This window comes from Manacus candei, unplaced genomic scaffold (genome assembly GCF_025592945.1).
Source record: "Manacus candei isolate 608988 ecotype Guabito, Panama unplaced genomic scaffold, ASM2559294v1 h1tg000014l, whole genome shotgun sequence".
Classification (NCBI taxonomy): domain Eukaryota; kingdom Metazoa; phylum Chordata; class Aves; order Passeriformes; family Pipridae; genus Manacus; species Manacus candei.
The window spans coordinates 22670236-22690480 of NW_026138062.1; the positions used below are offsets into that span (position 1 = coordinate 22670236).

At 38.8% G+C, this 20245-nt stretch overlaps 1 protein-coding gene across 1 annotated transcript in view; it reads left to right on the forward strand.

The window, feature by feature from the left end:
* Positions 1-2250: 2250 nt before the first annotated feature.
* Positions 2251-20245, forward strand: part of SUGT1 (SGT1 homolog, MIS12 kinetochore complex assembly cochaperone) — a 28975-nt gene continuing 10980 nt past the window's right edge. The window contains exons 1-10 of the mRNA XM_051778742.1: positions 2251-2380; positions 2459-2504; positions 5913-6003; positions 6701-6770; positions 7103-7173; positions 11495-11548; positions 13117-13133; positions 14178-14212; positions 14792-14888; positions 15912-16019. Of these exons, the coding sequence (XP_051634702.1) occupies positions 2334-2380; positions 2459-2504; positions 5913-6003; positions 6701-6770; positions 7103-7173; positions 11495-11548; positions 13117-13133; positions 14178-14212; positions 14792-14888; positions 15912-16019 (636 nt within the window). The 5' untranslated portion in view covers positions 2251-2333. The remainder of the gene's footprint in view (positions 2381-2458; positions 2505-5912; positions 6004-6700; positions 6771-7102; positions 7174-11494; positions 11549-13116; positions 13134-14177; positions 14213-14791; positions 14889-15911; positions 16020-20245) is intronic.

Here is a 20245-nt window from a genome sequence, read left to right on the forward strand (position 1 = left end):
GCAGTTAGGCTTCCACCTGCAAACACAACATGCTTCACCCCAATTCCAGGAAGGCTGGCCATACCCAAAACAGTGGTTGTTTATCTGGCAGCGCTCCCTGCAGCTGGGGAGTGCTGGCAATATTGCTAGGAATGTGGACAAGTGTTGTAGAAGCCTATCTGATAACAGTTCTCATCCTGAGGGCTATGTCAGATTGACGAAAGCACTGGAGAGGGAGCCTAGTTTGTTTAATGAAAGTATAAAATGGGGAGTTTTTCCTATACTACAAGTAATTAATAATTCTAGGAAACCTGAAGTGATAATGCTTGACTAACATCAGTGTTTTTAGATGTGGGGAAGTTGTTCTGGTGATTTACTGGAAATATGAAATGAAAAAAAATCGCACCATAAAGTTACAGCTTCAGCAACAAAACTTCATGCCATAGATACAACTATTACATGGGGAAAATTATTTGTCAGCTTAGTTTATGTCAGTTGGAGAAGTGGAGAAAATAAAATCTCCAGCAGCAGTAATGTGTCTCTAGCAGCAGACTGTTGTATAACAGTGAATGGAAATCACTCTGTTCCCATATCCCTTAGGCTCTGATGTACCAGCCAGGTCGATCTGTACTTCAGACTCCCTTTGGTATGGTAAAGGAAGGGAGAAGCTGGAGTAAATCATAAAACAAGGCTCCACATTGGGAATTTGAGCCACTCCTCCCTTATCACAGCTGCCTTTGTGGCAGCAGCCAAACAAAACACGCCAGTGCAAACCCCAGCCGATTCTGAGTCAGAAATTAATAAAATTGAGGTCGCAGTTCTTCCCCGCACACGTGTGAGGCTGCAGAGGAGATAAAGGCACTTTTTTATCTCTGAGGCATTTCATAGGAGGGAGCTGGGGGAGGAGGAGGATGGAGGCCTCAGGCTGCTTTTGGGAAGCCCTGTCCACCATCCAGGCATGCTCCTGTTGTCCTGAAGGTGGGCTGGATACCCAGTGTGCAGCATCAGCTCACACACTGAGGCAAGGTATTTCTGGTTTTTATTCTGGTTTATGCAAAGCAGGGAGGTAGATGGTAACCCACAAGAGGCTGGCTCTCTGCTTATCAAAACTTCACACTAATTACAAATTTTAACAAACAAAGGTATCAGCATTCATTGGTTACAGATTATGCAACTTTTTCATTAATTAGTACTCTAACTTCTATTGCTAGTTGTATTTTAAGCTGTGCCAGGAGAGTTTTAGGTTGGACATCAGGAAGAGTTTCTTTGCAGAAGGGGTGATTAGACATTGGAATGGGCTGCCAGGGGAGGTGATGGAGTCGCCATCCCCTGAGGTGTTTAAGGAAAGACTGGATGTGGCATTCATTGCCATGGTCTAGTTGACATGGCGGTGTTGGGTCACAGGTTGCACTCAATGATCTCAGAGGTCTTTTCCCACCTAATTGATTCTGTGATCTCTTGCTTCTCATGCTAATCAGTCCACAGGCACAGTTCTTCCCCCCATTTGAGTCTGGGATCCGTTTCAAGTAGGTGCTCAATGGGTCAGTGGTTGCAATTTCCCACTGCCGGAATGGCCTTTCCCCCAGTTACTGCTCAGCCCTGCTGACTGGACTCCTGGGGGCTCTTGTCCAGACAGTCCATTCCCCTTGAAACTGTCTTTGCTTTTCCTTTAAAACAAAAGATTAGACAAGCATACGATGCTCACAGTGCAACTGCTTAATCATAACTGGACCAGCTACAGCTATCAATTAACAACTAAAAAAAATAAATTACAAGATTTGTCTTGAGGGGCTCAGCATAAAAGAGGAGGGGCAGACATTGATCTCTGCGGTGACCAGTGACAGAACCGAGGGAATGGCCTGAAGGGGTGTCAGGGGATGTTTATGTTGGATATTAGAAAAAGGTTCTTCACGCAGAGGGTGACTGGGTGCTGGAACAGCCTCCCCAAGGAAGTGGTCACAGCACCAAGCCTGACAGAGTTCAAGAAGCGTTTGGATGATACTCTCAGGCACATGGTGTGACTCATGGGGATGGTCCTGTGCAGGGCCAGGAGTTGGGCTCGATGATCCTTGGGGGTCCTTTCCCACGCAGCATGTTCTGCGACTCCATGATCGTTCCGGCAAGGAAGGAGCCGCCGAGCGCCGCCAGGGCAGGAAGGGGCGGGCGGCCAGGGCTGAGGGAGAGGCGTCTCCTCCCGGCGCTCCCGTCGCTCCGTGTCCGGCGGGGGCGGTGCTCCGGGCGGGGCTGCGGGGCCGCTTCCTCCTCCCGTCCCGGCAGCCCCCGCGCGGCGCGGCCTTGGCGGTTCCGTGCGACGAGGGCGCCGCGGCGGCTCCAGAAGTTTCCCGGGGGCGGCAATGGAGGAGGAGGAGGCGGGAGCGGGGTCGGGAGCGGCCCCTCGGCGGTGAGAGCCCACCCCGCCCCACCCGGCCTCCCCCGCGGCCCCGCCGAGCCCGCTCACGGCGTTGTGTTTCCTTGGCAGGTTCTCGGACCGGGACGTCGACCGGGACCCGGGGGCGGCGGCGCAGGTGAGGGCCGGGCCGGGCCGGGCCGGGCCGGGGGGGCTCCCTGGGAGCCTGGCTCAGGGGAGGTCTGGCTGCGGGGGTGCCCAGCGCCGTCCTGTCACGGTACCTCTGTGGCAGAGAAGGAGGCGGGGGGGAAAGCAAGACAAACCAACTTTCTCTTTCGTGTAGGTAGGTGGTAGCTCACATAACTACATCAATTGCGATTTGTGATTTAAAAAGCCCCAGGCTTTTTGGAGAAATGTATTCTGTCTTGGTTTTTATTCTACCCTGGTCTATTTTTTTCCTTTCCCTACGTTTAGCGAAGACCAGGACTGATTTTCATTTCATCTCGGCATAAAAAAATAATTTTTTTACGGTGAGAACGATCACTCACCAGGACAGCCTCCCAGCGAACGTGATGGAGTCCACATCACTGGAGGTTTTCGACACACCAATGGACAGGCTGTTGGATACCCTTCTCTAGGCTGCCTTTCCCATGAAGGGTTAGATGAGATGGTCCTTTGAGATCCTTTACAAACTGACCTGTTCTATGATTTTGCCTGTTAACGTGTTTTAATGTGCTTTCTAGGGTTATTTTTACTTAAAGCAGATGGTTAATGGGAAGACAGAACTGGAGGGTGGACAAATATTTCTATTTAAGTGCTTGGAAGGGGAGAGGATGTAAATGGTTAGTTTTGCTCGAATAGAGTAGGCAATAGGACTCTAAGATGATACTGAATTATCTTTCCACAAAGAAAATGGTATGCTAAACTTTTCAGTTCTTTGGAGTTTACCCTGTAACTTCTAAAAGTTTTTCAAAAGATAAATTACATCTGAAAAACTGGGCTTGAAATCACTAAATATATATGGCATAATAAAACTAATTCAAGACCTAAAAAAAAAAAAAAAAGTTTTATATAGTGTGGTGAAAATACCCACCAAAAGAAGCAAATCAAAAATCCCTGACACCAGAAGGTCTTCAGAAGTATTAAAGAATATTGACAGAATATGCATTTGTATTGTTTCCTGTATTAACATAGTTGTTTTGCTTTTCAGTTCTTTGTACATTCAGTGCTTCAGAACATTATGTAACACATTGTGTAGGCATTATTTAATATCTGTCAGTGTCTTCTAAAATTTTTATACCAGCGTCTTCTAAAATTCCGGTGCCTTTTTTAAAACTCCTGAATTGAGTAGGCAGGTGGTGCTTGGTGGTCTCTGAGGTGGTTAGTGTACATAGTTCAGTGTAGCATTTTGCTGACTTACAAGCTTGGATCTACAGGTGGTATGCCATGCTTGCATGGTCTTAGGTGAGGTCTTCTAATTCATGTCCTTAATATTTCTAATCTGGGAGACGATTCTGTATAAGTGCTGCTGTGTAATGCTTCCCTACCTTGCTAGACTTGTGTCCAGTTGGCCTGGCATTTCTGCACTGTCTCTAGGATTTTTGATTCCTTTAGTTCCTGGAGAGCATCCATTGGTTTTCTGCACCTGGATCTGATGCAAGTGCAGGATCATCATCCTTTTTTTAATACTGTCTGAATGATAAAGCTTTGAACTTATCAGTGACTTTATTTTCATTGTAAGTTGAAAAAGATTGCTGTGTGGAGTCAGAAAGAATCTTTAATTCACATAAACTCTTTATCATTTAGCCTGAAGGGACTTGAAAGTTCCCAATGAGTTTAGAAATAGATTTGCAATTTGGTGACATGGTAAGGGCCTTTAGAGTCAAAATATGCAGAAAACACATACTTGAGTGTGAGGACAAAGTCTGAGCTTGTTGCTGATGTCCATAATCTGGACTTTCTGGTGCTAGTCAAGTATTATTTGGCTTCTCAAATAGGTTATAGGAGTTAGTTATTCTGTGCATGTGTCTGAGTGAGATGAGGTGACTTCCTGATAAAAAGCCAACAAAGAGACTAGTTTCACACTGTTGACTTTGGTTTGCTTTGCTTTTCTGGGTCTAGTTCAGTAGGAGAATCCATTCATGTGTTGCTGGCTCTAATCAATGCTTCTGTCATCAACAAAAACCACAGGGAATAATGTTTGGAGGGAGAGGTGATCTGTCATAGAAGTGACTCTGCTTCTGAATGTGCCTGCAATGTTCAGTGTCAGACTCAGACCCTGCTTGGTTTTGAGTGTCAAAAGTACTTCACCTCTCAGCATAATATGAACTAATTTTAATATGTGAGTTTCCTCATGTCCCTTCCATGTGCAATAGCTATAGCCATGAGTATTTCTGTAATGACAACTGCTGTTGAATGACTTTAAATCTTAGGAGGGCATCATTTACAATTGTCTTCTACCTGCCACTTTCTTCAGAGACCCCCCCCAAGGATTTAGATTTATGTGCTGCATCTATATATAGGTTTGTGTATCTTAACACTGGTAAGAACTCATGCTAGGGCTAAAAGAAGCTGTTCTGGCCACTTAACTCCTAGTTGGCCTGAACAGTTTATGTGACATCTGTTAAACAGAAAAAATACTGATCTGAACTAGAACTAAGGCAAGTCCTCCTTCTCTTCTTTTTTCTCTGGCTTGGTGGGACAGAGTTTTGGCAGCTGTGCTGTATGAATATTTATGCAGGTTTAAAGCTTGTATCTTAGCTACATTCATGCTTGCTAGATTCCAAGTAGAAGTCTGAGTAGAAGTCAACTTAGCAAACAAAGTTACTGTAATGTAGCAATGTACTGTAGTGGCTTTGGAAGACTTACTGTCTTCTAGCAAAGAGGAAGAACTTCTCTGAGCGATAAAGAGAGAATTGGAGGTGGTCTTTCCAGGTGTGTGCTGTCACTGTGATGTTACTCTATGTGCAAAAGTCATGAACTTTTCTCATAGAGAACAAAGTATAATTGTTTCAATTCATGTATCCAGTGATTTCTCCTAGCAAGGGACTACTTTATGCTTATTTCCCTTGTGCAACAATATATCCTCTGAGGCCTGTGCTCCCTCAGTCTTTTGTTCTCCTGCTTTTGTGCTCAGCATTTGAAACAATCTTTTATGCTCAATAATATGTTATGTGGTATTTCATTGTGTTACAGTGCTTTGAGCATGTTATCCTCGCACAAGTGTCCTGACATAGTGTATTGACTTCCAAATTCCTAATACTGCACTGCTCTCTCAAATCCAGTGGACCTGCTGAGAATTGTAGGAAGGCCTTTGGAATACAAAGGGTCATCTCTGTGTGAGATTTCACGTTTAAAGCATTTGAAAGTCCTGTTTCCTTCTCAATAAGAAACAGACTGCTTGAATTTGATATAATTGGCAGGTTGCTTGTACTTCAAGCTCTGATGTTTAAGCTTTGTGGCTGAGAACTAAATGCCAGTTAGGATGTTATCATCTGAAATGTCTCATAGTTGACAGAGTTTAGTATTGTTTTTATGGGGACTTCAGAGGTACCACTTAATTTTTTATTGCCATGTGTGTTTACAGGAACTGACAACAGCTTTGGAAAAGAATCCAGATGATGCTGAATGTTACTGTCAACGAGCTTATGCTCATATTCTTCTACAGAAATATGCTGGTAACATCTTCAGACAACACTAAGAATCCTCTTACCAAGTGTATTATAACACGTTCTTTACAGAAGATGTCTTCAATCTGAAGCCAAATACAGTAATGAAAGAAAGTGTTATCTGTAACTTAATATGATGCTTTTACAGTTAGTACATAATTTTGTAGTTTTCTTTGATTTGTTTCAGCAAAACTTTCAATTATTTGGGTACTCCAGGGTCCCAGCTTTCTGTTTGATTTCAGCCTACAATTATCTTGGCAGCTTTTTTTAAGTAGACTTTTTAGGCAGTTGTCAAGATTTGTGTTCTAAGTGTCTTCCATCGTTATGTTCTTGGTAGAGAATGAATCCTGTCATGGTAGGAAAGTGATAAGTGAATAATACCTCGTAAAAAGATTAGCTGAATAAGATTTGCTTTGTTTTTTTCTTTCCAGTAAAAACCAAACAAACAGATTCACAGTCTGGATCTAAGTAGAGGATTTCACTAAATGAAAGTCATGCTACGTCTTACATAAGAGCTCTGCAACTGCATGAAGGGTTCATCCATAGCAGTTGTGACTAGATTTAATTCAAATGGTGTGATTTGTGTACAATCCAAGAAAGCTAACATAGTACAACCTGAAAAAAATTCACTGCTAAAAGACTGACAATTTGCTGCTTTTTATAACATTATTATTATATTTCTCAACATTAAACTGACTTTCAACAGATGCAGTTGCAGATGCAAAGAGGAGCCTAGAACTCAACCCAAATAATGCTGTAGCGTTCCTTAGAAAAGGGTATGTATAATTTTTTGTACTTTGTGAATATTGTGATAATCTGTAGGTCAATACTAGTGTTTGGATTATGGTTCTGTACAAGCTTTTTGCAACACTGTGAATAAATTTACTGCCCTGCCGCTTGCAGCCCATCTGTAATAAAGCAGTGGTTATGCAAAGCCATTTAGTTTGAGGTGGTTATCTAAACACCCTCACCATTTCAAAACCACACCTCTTGGGTGATTTAAATTTTTACATGTGCTGTTTTAACCAATACAGCACGCCATATATAGAACGTGTATTAGACTGAAAAGTAATTACCGTTTTCTTATGTTTTTCTTTATTCTTGTCAGGTTAGGTGAATATCATATGAAAAACTATGCATCTGCTTTAGAGTCTTTCAGAGAGGGACAGAGGTTGGACAGTAAGTATTAAAATTTCTTGTGTGTACAGTACTCCTTTGCTTATGAGAAAAAAATGGGTAATGTATTAGATTAAAGCGAAGAGTAAGGATTTTCTTTTTTAAAGGCTAATGAATTAGATGCCTGACTTTAGATATCTGACCTTTGGGAACATTTATGCAGTCACTGCATTAAAGTGTTAAACTGTTTAAAGATGTGTATCAAAGTTCTTAGCAATTAGTGTATGATTTCTTTCTTTCTTTATAAAATGGGGAGTGTTTTCCTACTTGTTGGAGGTCTTGCAAAAAAATGGTGGCAATGGTGTAATATTAAGTGTCATAGTAAAGCTTCTGAACAGAGCAGGCTCCTTATGTATACCTGAAATTTCTTAAACAATTTGATATAACAGTCTTTAGAAAGAATGTGTAACTTAATGGCTGCTCAAACTGGCAAAATGGATTTTTACCTCACATTACATACCTCTTAATTACAGAAGCATATTGATTATATCTCTTTTTTTCTTAAAGTGTTGGCTCTCCAGCTGGACTTGGGCCCTTTTTAGTTTGGGAACAATTAGAGCTTTTTTTAAAACCTGACTTTATAAGCAGGAAAGGAATAGTTTAAAACAGAAAAGCTTTGGTAGAAGACGTGGGAAAGCACAAAACAAAGCAATTGCAAGATGGTCGTGGCTCTCTTCTCTTTCCTCCTATCCCCCACTGTAAATAAAACCCTCATTCCATTCCTTCTCTTCCAAACAGCAAGAGGAAATGGTAAAAAAAAAAAAAGGCACCTTGAAAGGTTACACAGAGTGAAGCACTAATCTGATAAGCCTTGTCATGGTCTCAGATCTTCTAATGTGTTGTCTGATCTGTAATAGTGGCTGGGACATGAAGGCTTAGCAAAAAGTTAATTACTTTGCCTCTCCCATATAAGTGATCTTGATCCTCTCATTTAAAAGTGGAGTTTCATGGAAGTGGAAGTTAATTTGTGCTTGATGCCAAGTGATCATTCTCCCTACTATTTATGCTTGCTTAGCCTCTTTCAATGCATTAGGTCTGCTGAAACCTACTATTTTTGAAGTATTTTCCCCCTGGATAAAATGTGTTGAAATGGCCCAATAAAGGGTCTAAGTGCCAGCAGAAGTGAAGTGGCTGAGCATTGTTGGGGCAGTGGGAGTGGTGGTGGAAAGGGAATGTGGTGGAATTGCAGCAAGTCTTAGCTGTCAGTTTAGGCTGCTCTGAAATAGGAGTTAGAAATAAGAAATTTCATTAAGTTCTTTCTGTTTTGGTAGTGTGGATAACTAGTTAGTCTCCACTAGTTTGTTCAGTAGAGAGACAAGTTTGTCTTTGCAGTCAAGTTCTCTATTTAGTATCTTAACGTGAAGGAAGTAATTCCTTCCAGTGACTTTACGTAGCTTTCCTTACTTGGTAGGTAACTTTTCATACACCTCTGAACTCATCACTGGTGGATTTTGTTGAATGACTACTCTTTATTTTTTCATAGTCTTGCCTCACCCTAGGCAACCAATATGAATTTAAGTTTTTTATGTGCATAGATAACCTCACATCCTACTTATGTTATAGGGCACAACAGCACACAGAACTGCAGGTGTCTTTTTATCTGATAAGTCAGTGAATACCAAGATCCTCTTGGCTAATCCAGAATCTCTGAAATACAGCACAATATTTTGATGTGTTAAATTGCTTGACCTCTACCTGTTTTCATTTATTTTGCCATTCTTTTGCTGCTTCCTCGGTTGAAATGTTGTTGAAGCTCCTTATCAGTTCCTGATTGCTTTCACATCCGAAGATAGTTTCTGCTGTGCTTCCTGTATCTCATTACAAAATTCTGTGAGATGAGGAGTCTTCTGAAGGCCTTTTTAAAATTACAGACTTAGTTGATTCTCTTCCATATACTGCCTAATTTGCTGGCAAGTTTGTCAGCAACAGAATTTGCCTTTGTGGAATGTTTGATGGATGCCAGGTGAAAACAGTTGTGACCTTAGACATTTTGGCAACAGAATTAACTTCCAGCTAGTGCAGAGTGAACAAAGGACAGAGAAAATGTACCGCATATTGCTAAGCAGTTGATAAAGAGAGAAGACTTTAGCTGTTACTGCCTTGGAAAGAATTGCTGTGTTGGGGAATTCTTAGCTGGCAAATCTAGTTTCTTTGCCACACAAGGGGCAGAAGTACACTGGTAGACATTTCTGTTTCTTGCTGATGTAGGGACTGTTTTAAATCTTAGTCTGGAATGCTAATAATGAAGAGCTTTCTACTTGTGTAGGACTGACAAGCCCAGAGTATCACAACAAGCTTCCCATTACCCACCTACAGGGATATTGAAATAGGACCTGATATGATGAGTGGTGGAATGTGCAATGTTTCTTTATTTTATAAAATAACATTAGAAAGCAATATTCCTTTCCCTCAATTATGCAACTAGATGCATGTGGATTTTTGGAGTTCATACTGCCTTAGATAGAAGGAGTGTAATCTGTTGCTCCTTAATATGTTGTGTGGATTTAGGACAATTATACTCAAATTCTCTGGGTTTTGTTGGTTTTTTTTTTGTTGTGACCACCCTGTGAATTTAATAAAGGTGGAATGGGTCAACTTTTTAAAGAAACTTCTTAGTAGGTACTTTTCCTGTTTTCTAAGAATTAGTAGATTTTCAGTAAGTGAAGACGCAATTAGGTTTTCTGAGCTAGAATTATTAATAGAAATTACTGGTAAGTTCTTTGGGAGGATAATGCATTTATAAAGAAAAAAAATTCATTTGCGTCAAATTATAAAATGTGCCAGGATGCAGGGGAAGAGGCAGTGGCTGGTAAGTAGGATCCTCTTCAGAAAACAGGGAAGATATGGTGGACTTTTCTTTTTAAGTTTGTGTCACATAGTGATCTTAGGCCATAGTTAAAAAGAGAATTCCTCACCTGCTGCTGAAAGAGGCCAGACCAGTGGAAACTTGACTAGGTTTCTCTTTGCTTAGGCTCCTGAACCTACTTAATTTCGCTTTTGATTAATAAACTTTTTTCCCCACTGCAAAACTTGCAAGTCTTTTTAAGTTATGGGTGCTAAATTTTGAAAATGTTGATCAATTTAGGTTACAGGGGAGCTCTGGAGCTCATAGAATTCCATGCTATGGCCAAAAGCAGTATTAACTTGGAACTTGTATGTGTTTGCTTGGGTCCTTCTACCATGGTTTTCCAAGTATCTCCAAGACTGAAGATTCCACAGTCGCTTTGGGCAACCTGCTTCAGTGTTTCACCACTCTTTTAGTAAAAAAACTTTTAAGATGCCTGGTGGGATAGCAGAAGAAAAGGGAAGAGGAAATGGCTTGAGGAGTGAGTGGTGTAGCAATTTTATGACCTCAGGTGCATCTCAAAATTTATGTACATTTTTATATTTGAAGGAGTTGGGGTGCATACTTCGCATAAATGCAGTGGAGTCGGATTTGGTGTTACATCCGTGTTTGTTGGGAACTCTTTTGTTGACCTCCTTTGCTGGATAGTTGCAGTGTGAAATCCCTCAGTGTGAATTCTCTCTGTTGTAAAAAGAGAGGGAGTTAAGCTATTCTTAGTAGTTGGTCAGTAATGTTGCCACTTTTTTACTTTCTTGACTGTGAAAGATTTTTCTAGGAATTTTGATGAAGTAAGATGGTTGTTCTGTTGTTACACTGCTACCTTTTTAGCTGCTTTCCATTGAATTCATTTCTGTCTGGGGAGCTTGCTTCCTAGAATATCAAGGTCTTCCTAAGCTTCTGGGATTTTGATTCATAGGGTTGAATTGGCACCTGTGTATTTCTTAAAACTTTCTGAAACTTTATTTGTGTTTGTATGAAACCATCTGGAGAAAATACTTGGTGTTTGTGAAAACTAGTGGAACTTTGGGTTGTCCCCAGAACAGACTGTCTCTTCTGACATTTCTCTAGAGAGGAAGTGTGTGACTGTTTGAAAAAATAGTTTGAAGAAAAATGGAAAAATGTGTAAAAACTGTACTTCTTGCTTTCTAAGCAGTTACACAGGGTTGAACAGGCTGGAAAGCAATAGCATGTGTGGGTCAGCTATTTAGACAAAATCTAGTGTCCTACAAATTAATTTGATTTTAATTAAATATAATTAAATAGTGGAGCTGTGCAAAAATACTTTATTTAAACTCTGTCACTGAAGTGGCAGAGGTTACAAGAAGATAATAGGAAATACTACTTTTTTTAGTAAATTGATGCAATTTGGTGCAAGTTTGGGATGGATTTGTTCTAGTTGGCAATTGAGAAGAACTTTTCTTCATGCAGTACGTGGAGTGCTTGAAGAGTTTTAACGTTACTGTGTTTGATCTCTTCTAGATGTAGATGATACCTTTACTATTTGGATTAAAAGATGTGAAGAAACATTAAACGGTAAGAAAAAACACATTTACTTCATAAGGGATTTGATTTGCCCTGTGCTTTGAAGCTGTGTCATGTTTTTCAAAGATTCACCAGTTTCCTCTTACTTAAAATAATGGTTTTTTAAAAAAATCCCACTCAGAGCACTTGTGTACTTCAGATTTAGAGGAACATTAATATTAGGTTTTTAGTGTAATAATTAGCTGTGACGGGGGAGTACCTATTTGGAGTTCAGACAGTCATAATTAATTTTAACTTACCTTCATACACAACTGCAAACTAATTTTGACTGTAGAAGCGTGTGTGACCTTGCTGTCTAAAAACTGACATCAAAATAAATTTTCAAGTCTTACAGAATATAAAGTTGGAAAGAGGTGGAAATTTGGTGTCTTATCTGTGATAGTCACTGAGTGTGAGTATAGTTTCCTTTCATACTGTCTTTCAGACAGACACCCCTGACAACTTATCCACGGTGCTTAAACTGTGGATTTTAATGAGATAGAACAGAGTGACCGATGTAGTTTTTTCCTCTGCCTGTTGTGACTTTCCCTCCTCTTTGTGGTGCACACTGGAGAACAGGACAGTAAAACAAGTTCGTGTCAACCTGTTCACTAAATCCAAATAAAGCAGAACCCTTTTGTGTTGCATAGGAATGAAAAAAATTCTGCTTTGTGAAATGTTTTTGCCAAGCTTAATTTTATTCGGAGAAATTAGCTAAGTGATTGGCATGCACAGTCTTACTTGTAAAGAGTTATCTTGGGTGACAGCTTTCTCTGCCCTCTCAAGGGCGTTATCCTGAATATTCACTGTCTTGTCTTTTTTGAGCCATTTTCTTAATTCTCTGATACACTAGCAAAACAAAACCAAACCACCAACAAAACAACAACTCTGATTTTTTTCATTACAGCTTAATATTCCTTTTTTTGATCTTTCTCTCTTTTTGGCAGCGTGCGTTATAAACAAGCAAAGAGAAAATTTGTTTCTTTTCAAACATTTAATCTGAAGTTTTAAATTTTAAAAATTTTAAATTTAAATTTTTAGGAAAAATTATTTGGAAGAGGGACTACTGAGCTATAGTTTAGATGCAAGTATTACAATATATATTTTAGGTCATACAAGTGAATTTCTCCGCCAAATTTTCATCTCATTCCTCAGTGAAGTTTGCCTAGCATGACATAGAAGTTTGATGAGAACTTTGTGCTTGCCCTATAGATGGATGGATGATAAGCCTAGTGCAGACTCCCAGAAAGTGATATTTTTTAAAACTCATGTTTGCTGTGATGTTGCTTTGATTAAATAGGTCTGTATTGGCTTCTGGTAAGCAAGGAAAAGTAATGGAAATTTTGTTCATTCAGTTAATCAGAACATGCTTTATGTTAGAGTTGTTCCTTTACACAAGTTGCTGATTGAAGTCTGGTTAAAAAGTAGAGCACAGTACTAGAGGTAGAACTGACATGTTTTACTGTTGCGACTGGAGTAAGTGCAGGATGTCTGGAGTAACTGAAGAAAACTACAATAAGATTATGCCTCATAAGTTCAATATGTCTCTTTCTGAAAGTGCAACTCTTTTCTTTCTGCAGCATCACAGACAGATTTGGTAAGATGTTTTCCTTAATATGTTTATTATCTCGATTTCTTTGTTAAGCTAAAGCATACTTTTGTGCTTCAGTGGTTTTCCAGGCATTAAAAATAATCTTTTTTTATTGTCTGCAATTCTAAATATGTAATTTTTCTTCTAAACATGAGTGCTTTTATTTGAGACCCAGGTTGCAAAATTTGAACCCTGAAAACCCTTAGGAATGGCATACAAATCTGGCAATTACTGTATGTTTATTGAGTTAAATTTTAACTTTCCGGCTTTCCGTCTGAGGCCCAATTTACAAATCAACCAGCTCATGGTGTCGGTACTAACTTGATTAGGATTGCTAGAAACTAACTTTATTTTTCTCAAAGCTTGCAAGTGGGTTGTGCAGGCTTTTCTTCTGCTATAATGTGCTCAGCTTTCGGGGGTTTCTTTATTGGAAGTATTCATAAGAAATGTTAACATTGACCTCTCCTTTTGTTTTTTCTTGAGACAAAAAAAGAAAGGCAATTTGCATTGGGTGTTCTTCTCCCTCTTTAATAGTTACTTATATTTTTTATATTTTAAGAATAGGGTGGAGGAGAAAGTGTACAGAAAACATGGTGATTGTATGTAATGACAAATCTCAGAGTTAAAAGGTTTTTATGTTTAAAGGTTGGACCTTGAGCTTTTAGACCTATTTCAGGTTTCCTTCATGATTTATAGATTAACAGCCTAGTCACTGTATGTTTTCCAGGTATACATCTTATCCAGGAAGAAGGGACTTAAAGATGAATTTAACTATTTATAAAATGACTGACCAATATATTCTGAGTTACAGATTGACATATTTAATGTAAATTGAAACTTTTTTAATCTGGCATAAATGGCTAGGAGAGCAGTGAAGAGCTTCACCTGTAAGTTAATGGTCATACAAAAATCAAGACAAGGGGAGCAGCTGAAATCAAGAAAAGGGGAGCAGTTGATATGAAAATTATTTGTGTCTTTGAAAAGTACTTCATGGTATATTTTCACTTGCACTGATGTAACTTTCTTTCCAACTGAATATGCTTCAAGTAGAATATGCAGCAGCAACCTCTGCCACCAAAGATCAAGTAAGTTGACTTCAGCTTTACCATGAGATTTAAAATAATTGACATATAACTGCTCTTTGGCTTGGGGATTGGAGAAGCAAGAATAATGACTGTAGAAATTTTTTGGGGGTAACTTTAAAAACGTGGCGGTCTAAGTGAAGTCTTTCTCAGTGTCATCACTTTTGTTCAGACTGAATGGTACTTTCAGGAGAGTTAAACCTCACTGGATAGAGGGCAGTAGCATAAGCATTCTGGCTTCTGTTTCTAATTCTCATGCTGAGCTTAATTCAAAGCCTGTCCCATTGTGCCTAGTGTAGGTAATGTTTTTAAGATCCTGAACTAAAAAGTGTATTCAATTTATAGAAACCAAACATTGGTTAAGAAAGTGATCTAATTTTGATAATGCTGCTTGATTTAAAAGTTATTTGTTCTTTAACAAGTTATCTTGTCAATTTTGCAACTGCTTTTTCAGAGGAAGGGGAAGAAATCTTCCTTTATGTCTTCTCTCACCCATTAACAACCTACAGGTACTGCTGCAGGTTTTGCTATTCATCTGTTTAGCTCTTTGCAGTCAGTTTTTCCCTTTTTTTCTTTTTTTAGATATGACTGGTACCAAACAGAATCTCAAGTAATTGTGACTATAATGGTCAAGAATGCGCAGAAGGATGACGTCAGTGTGCAGTTTTCGGAGAAAGAGGTGATTTTTATTGGTTATTGATATTTATCCCTGAATTACCTAAGATGTAGTACTTAAACCAGTGAACATTATGTGCTGTAGTAGCATGAAAAGAATGGTATGGTACGGATGGTCCTCTCTCTGAGCTTGTTTTGTGCACAGTTAAACTGTATTTGTGCATGTGCCCCATCAAGTGAACCTGGATCAATGTCACAACAGTGTCCATAGGACTGATACACAAGCAGTAGTGTGCTGTGCATGCTGTAGAGGGAACATCTGGTTTTCAGCTGCCTCTGTGTTGGGGGGGATAGGGGAAAAAGTGGTCTGGACTTAAATGTTAGAGTACACATGCATCTGGAGTGGCAACAGACAGATGAGGTATTCTAAAAATAGGTATAAATGAGTAATATCTTGTTTTAGGACAATTATAGAAAAAGAATGAACATTGGTCAGTGGGATTTTTTTGCTTTTGACATCACTAAAATTGTTCATAGCAGCAAAATATGTATTTTAAGGAAGTGCAATAGTCTCTTCAATGAAATACCATATGTATGAACTTCATACCAATGAAGTTCGTGTTTAATTTAGCTGAGAATATTAAAGAGTTAGGTTCTTAACTAAGTTGATACTTCATGAACTGCTAGAAATAGTTAGTTGCTATTATCTGCTTTAGGTTGTTAAAATTGTGTGAGCACTTGCCATGTAGTTTACATATATTAGAAGAGAAGTTGCAGATTGTTTTCATGTTCCACTATTAACATATTGATACTTCATTTGCTGAATAATTGTTTCCCCAAAGAGCACGAATCAAGCTGACAAGGTAACAGGGGTTTTAAATACTTGTGGCAAGAAGTGAAATTTCCTGTTCATTTTCTAGTATATTTTAGAAACAACATGTCAAATAATGCAGTAATTTAATGACATCACCTGAAATTATATTAATTTAATCACTTGATGATAATCTTGGTGCCAAATGACAGTCCTTTACTTGAAAATGGAACTGCTGCCAAAGATGACCTGATATGTTTTTTTAACTTTTAACAGGTGAATGCATCAGTGAGACTTCCATCAGGCGAAAACTTCAACTTAAAGCTTGATCTTCTTCATTCTGTAGTGCCAGAGCAAAGTACATTTAAAGTGCTTTCAACAAAGGTAAGCTTCTTAAAGTGTAAATTATCTCTTTGGCTGTTCTGATTTTGAAATAGTTTCTGCTCCATCTCTCTGCACTAGTTATAATATCTTGCTTTTCATATAAGAATGCTTTTTCTTTCTTCAAGGTGCCTTTCAGATAGTGAGAGGCTTTCTAAACTTGTGCAAATATCAGAAATAGTAATATGACGGTGCTTATTGAAGTGCAAATGATGGAGTTATGCTGAGGATTCTTTCACTTGTTGCTGTAGAAAGAAGACTGTGATCTTCATGATTAAAATAGAGGTATTAGGAAAGTATGAGTGCCTTTTTGCAAAACTTTCAGGAGACAGTATTGCCTTGTGAACCATTTTTACCTTTTTGTGCCCAAGAAATAAAAGTCAGACTTTGAAAATTTCAGTGTTGAAATAGTTCTTTACTCTTCTATGACTTCTTCCTGGTAAAGGTTAACCATGAGATTAACTGCTCATGGCTTTTCAAGCGAGTGCATTCCATGCTGTTGGTGGAAATAGTACATGCTTGGAGACACTTGAAACTTGCATGGTATGAGGGAATGCTTCTGTCTCAGCATCCTGTTTGTTCTTTATTACCAGTATAGAAAAATCAGAAACGGTCAGTGGTCTGGCATAGCATTTATTCTTGGCATAACTGATAGGCAGATATGTGCTTTATCCACTGACCCAAGCCTCAATCCCTGGTGCTGGAATGTGATGTTGATTCTTCCCCTGTGTTTCAGTAGTGGTTCTGCAGAGCTTATGGAAATTCTCTTGTGTACTCATGTTCCATTTTACCTGTTTCCTTCTCAGAAAGGTACCTATAATAGTTCTTGCATCATTTCAGGGACAAGGAACTTGAAGATGGCATGAGAGGGTTATCACAGAAAGTTGGTCTTGTTTTTTCAGTCCTTGCACTAAGGAAGCCAGGCAGGTTGTGTGATTGAACTATGTGCGCTCTTACGCTGTGGGGAGTAAGTGAAGTTCTCAAAGTATGTAGAAAATCTGCCACTCCATTAGTATTTATATAAATTTGAGTGGAATGAGCACGAACTTTGTCAAGAAGGGTAACTGTGAGGTCCTGTTTGCCTTATGTTCTTACCCAACTTGTGTTACACTTTTCCTTTTGTCTTGAAGTTTACTGTTACTTTCTTAGGAAGCATCTACATAGTACTGAGCACTGTGAAATTCACTTTGTCTTTCTACACTGCCATCTCTAGCCTGGGTTTATCTCTGAAATAATCTCTAGTAGTCTAGAGCCTGGTTTAGGTTGATGTTCCAAAAGTAGGCTGTGAAAGCGTTAGTTATGTTCAGGCAGTGTCTGAACGGTAAATATTTTGCATTTACTTATTTACTTTTCAAATGTTCCTAAAGATTTGTGAGAGAATATTTTTGAGACTAAATGGGATAAGAGGGAACACAGAGGGTGATCTAACTACAGAAGTCAGTGCTTCAACATGTTCTTATTTTTGCAGAAAAGAGTAGTATAAGGCCATCCGTGAAGGCATAGTGAAGGAATACAGTTTAAATGATGCCCCAGCTGGTTCCTGTTCCGACCACCAGATGGAGTCTGGCTGAAGAAAAAAAAATTAAAAGCAGGTCTATGTTAAGCATGCAAAGACTTCTTTACAGGTTTAGAATATTTTACCTTGAAAAATATTAAGCACTTTAGGAATGGTGCAGCCTTGGTATTTAAATGATAGAAATGCAGATTTCTTTTCTTAGGTTTTGTGTATGTACTTTGTTCTTATGAGCAGTGTGGGAAATGTGCAGTTATTTGAATAAACTATCTAATTGATTAGAACATCTCAAACCCTTCACAAATTATTTTTTTAGTGTTTACATGAAGTCCTTTTGTAAGGACTTTGAAAGAGAGACATAATCTCATAATCTTCTCAATTATATGAACTTTTTACTACACACTAATTAAGACATTGAGTTTTCATGGGATAGAAACAGATCTATTCCTGTGGATAAATAATTTCAGGCAAGAGTAACTGCATTTGTTCACACTGCTTTATTTTGTGCTACTGCTTTGAATATGTGAGCCATGTTGCCATTAGCATTATGTAGTCTTCACTGGGCAACAGAGTCTGGCCTTTTTTTTTTTTCAATTATATCAGGAAATAGATGAGGAAACAGTGAAATGTATGAGCAGGTTATGTGGTAGATAGTGTGGGTTTCCCATGAACTTTGTAAAACTAATAAATTTAATGGATAAAAGATGAAACAACAGAAGTGGCAGATAGTAGAACAATCCTGTGTATTTTGGAACTAAGGGAAGCAATAGAGGGCTTCCTTGATACTGCTTGAAGTTGATCATCACTTGACAAAGGCAAAGGCATAAAGGCAAAGATGCAAATTCAGGAGGAGAAAATAGCCTGAACTGTATTTGCAGAACTACAAATTCTAAAGTAACTACAAAGAGCAGAGAGAACTTCAAGACTCTGGGATTGGTTCTTTCAGGGAGCGTTGACAGTGGTGAAAAATGCAGTTGATTGCATAAGAATTGTTTCTGTTCCATCAGTGAAATTAAAATTATACCTTTCAATCAATCCATGCTGTGTCTCGCTCTGAGATACAAATTCTGTTTGGAAAAGAACAGAACTAGCAAGTGGTACAGAGGCAGCATAAATAGATGTTTTGAGCTGTTCGAATGATTTCTGTTTGAGCAGAAGTAAATTAGTGTTTATCATCTGCAGACTTTGACTTCAAGCTGTGAGTTAGAAGAGGAAAAATATTTGATACCAACTCAAGAACAGCGTAATATGTGGGTGAAGTCCACTTAAGAGAAAAAAATCTTAAATCTCTTTCTTTATGCATTCTCTAGTGTTGTATATTCTCCAAATGTCAACAGTTTTAGAGATACAGGCTGCCTCTAATAGTGACTGTATGTGTTACTGCCATACTTGAGGCCATTTTTATTTTACCTAATTCAAAAGTTTATCTGCTGTTCAGTAGCTAACACTACCTGGAAGTTCAGCTTTGAGATAATTATGGCTCCTACTCGCATTTAGTTTGCAAGTTACTTAGAATTACCTGGTGTTGTTCAGCATATAATTCTGATGATCTAAAGCTTCAGGTTAGTGTTTGTGTGAGAAAATGCTGAATACCACTGTATTGAGCCATTTTCTTGAGGGTATTGGTACAATCTGCATAACACATTGTACATGAACAGCACAGTAGATAGATCATAACTAAATCAATTGATGTTATTGGTTGTACTCCTTTTCTGTCTCACTATAGTAATCTGATCAAGCAAAAAATAACAACTCCTCCAAAAAGCAGCAAATAAATTTGAAATTTGTGTCTTAAAAATGGAAGCTGACCTCGTGTTTGTATGTAGCATGGCTTTCTATACCATAGATAGGATTTTGTGTGTTTTGGTGGTCACCCTCAGTTGTGTTCTGGTGTTGGGTGACGTGGGAGAAAAACTTCCATGCTGAAAACTGCTTGTTGCATTCAGCATTTAATAGGAGGAAGGTACTTTTAGTGTTGCTACTTGGTTTTTTACTTCTTTCCAGGAGAGGGAGCCAAAATATAAAGGCTGGACCAAGTTTGCTCTTTGGAAGTTGTGTATGTGCAGTTATCCTGTAGCAAAGTATACATACTGTCATCATTCTTCCTTCATAAAGGGAAAAAAGGCATAAAAACTTTAAATGAGTAACTAATATGTTTAAGACAAAACTGACTGATCTGTGTCTGTCCAGAAAATTTGTCAAAAAAGTGGAAGTGCACAAACAGTGTAAGGATTTCTAAGTTTGCTTTCTTTTCCCTCTTCTGTTCAGTCTATCAGTCCATGTATTTGGGATTCCGGGGGAATACTCTGCAATGTTCTCTTGAACACTTGTGAAATATGAGCAGTTTCCCCAGGTCTTCTGATGTGTTTTAGGTGATGCCTGGGGTTTTCTTCTCCTTAGACTTGAAGGGGAGAGTGAAGATGAGTGTGTACTTATAGCACATGTGTTTATGAGCTTGAAGGAAATTTAAGCTGGTGCTTTCTCTATTTCTCCCCATCTACAAATAGTCTAGGGTCAATTACTATGAGTTCTCAGTTTTTAGTGGTTTGGGCTTTGTGCAAGCAATGACTTGCAGCAATTTAGAGCCATTTGAAAAAGTCATAAAAGGGGTTGCTTTACCTTAGAACTGTCCTTTAATTACAGATCAAAGTTGTGCTGCAAACAGGGGAGGTGTTAGAAATCGATTTCTCAGCCTCTTTTACAGTTGACATTTGTT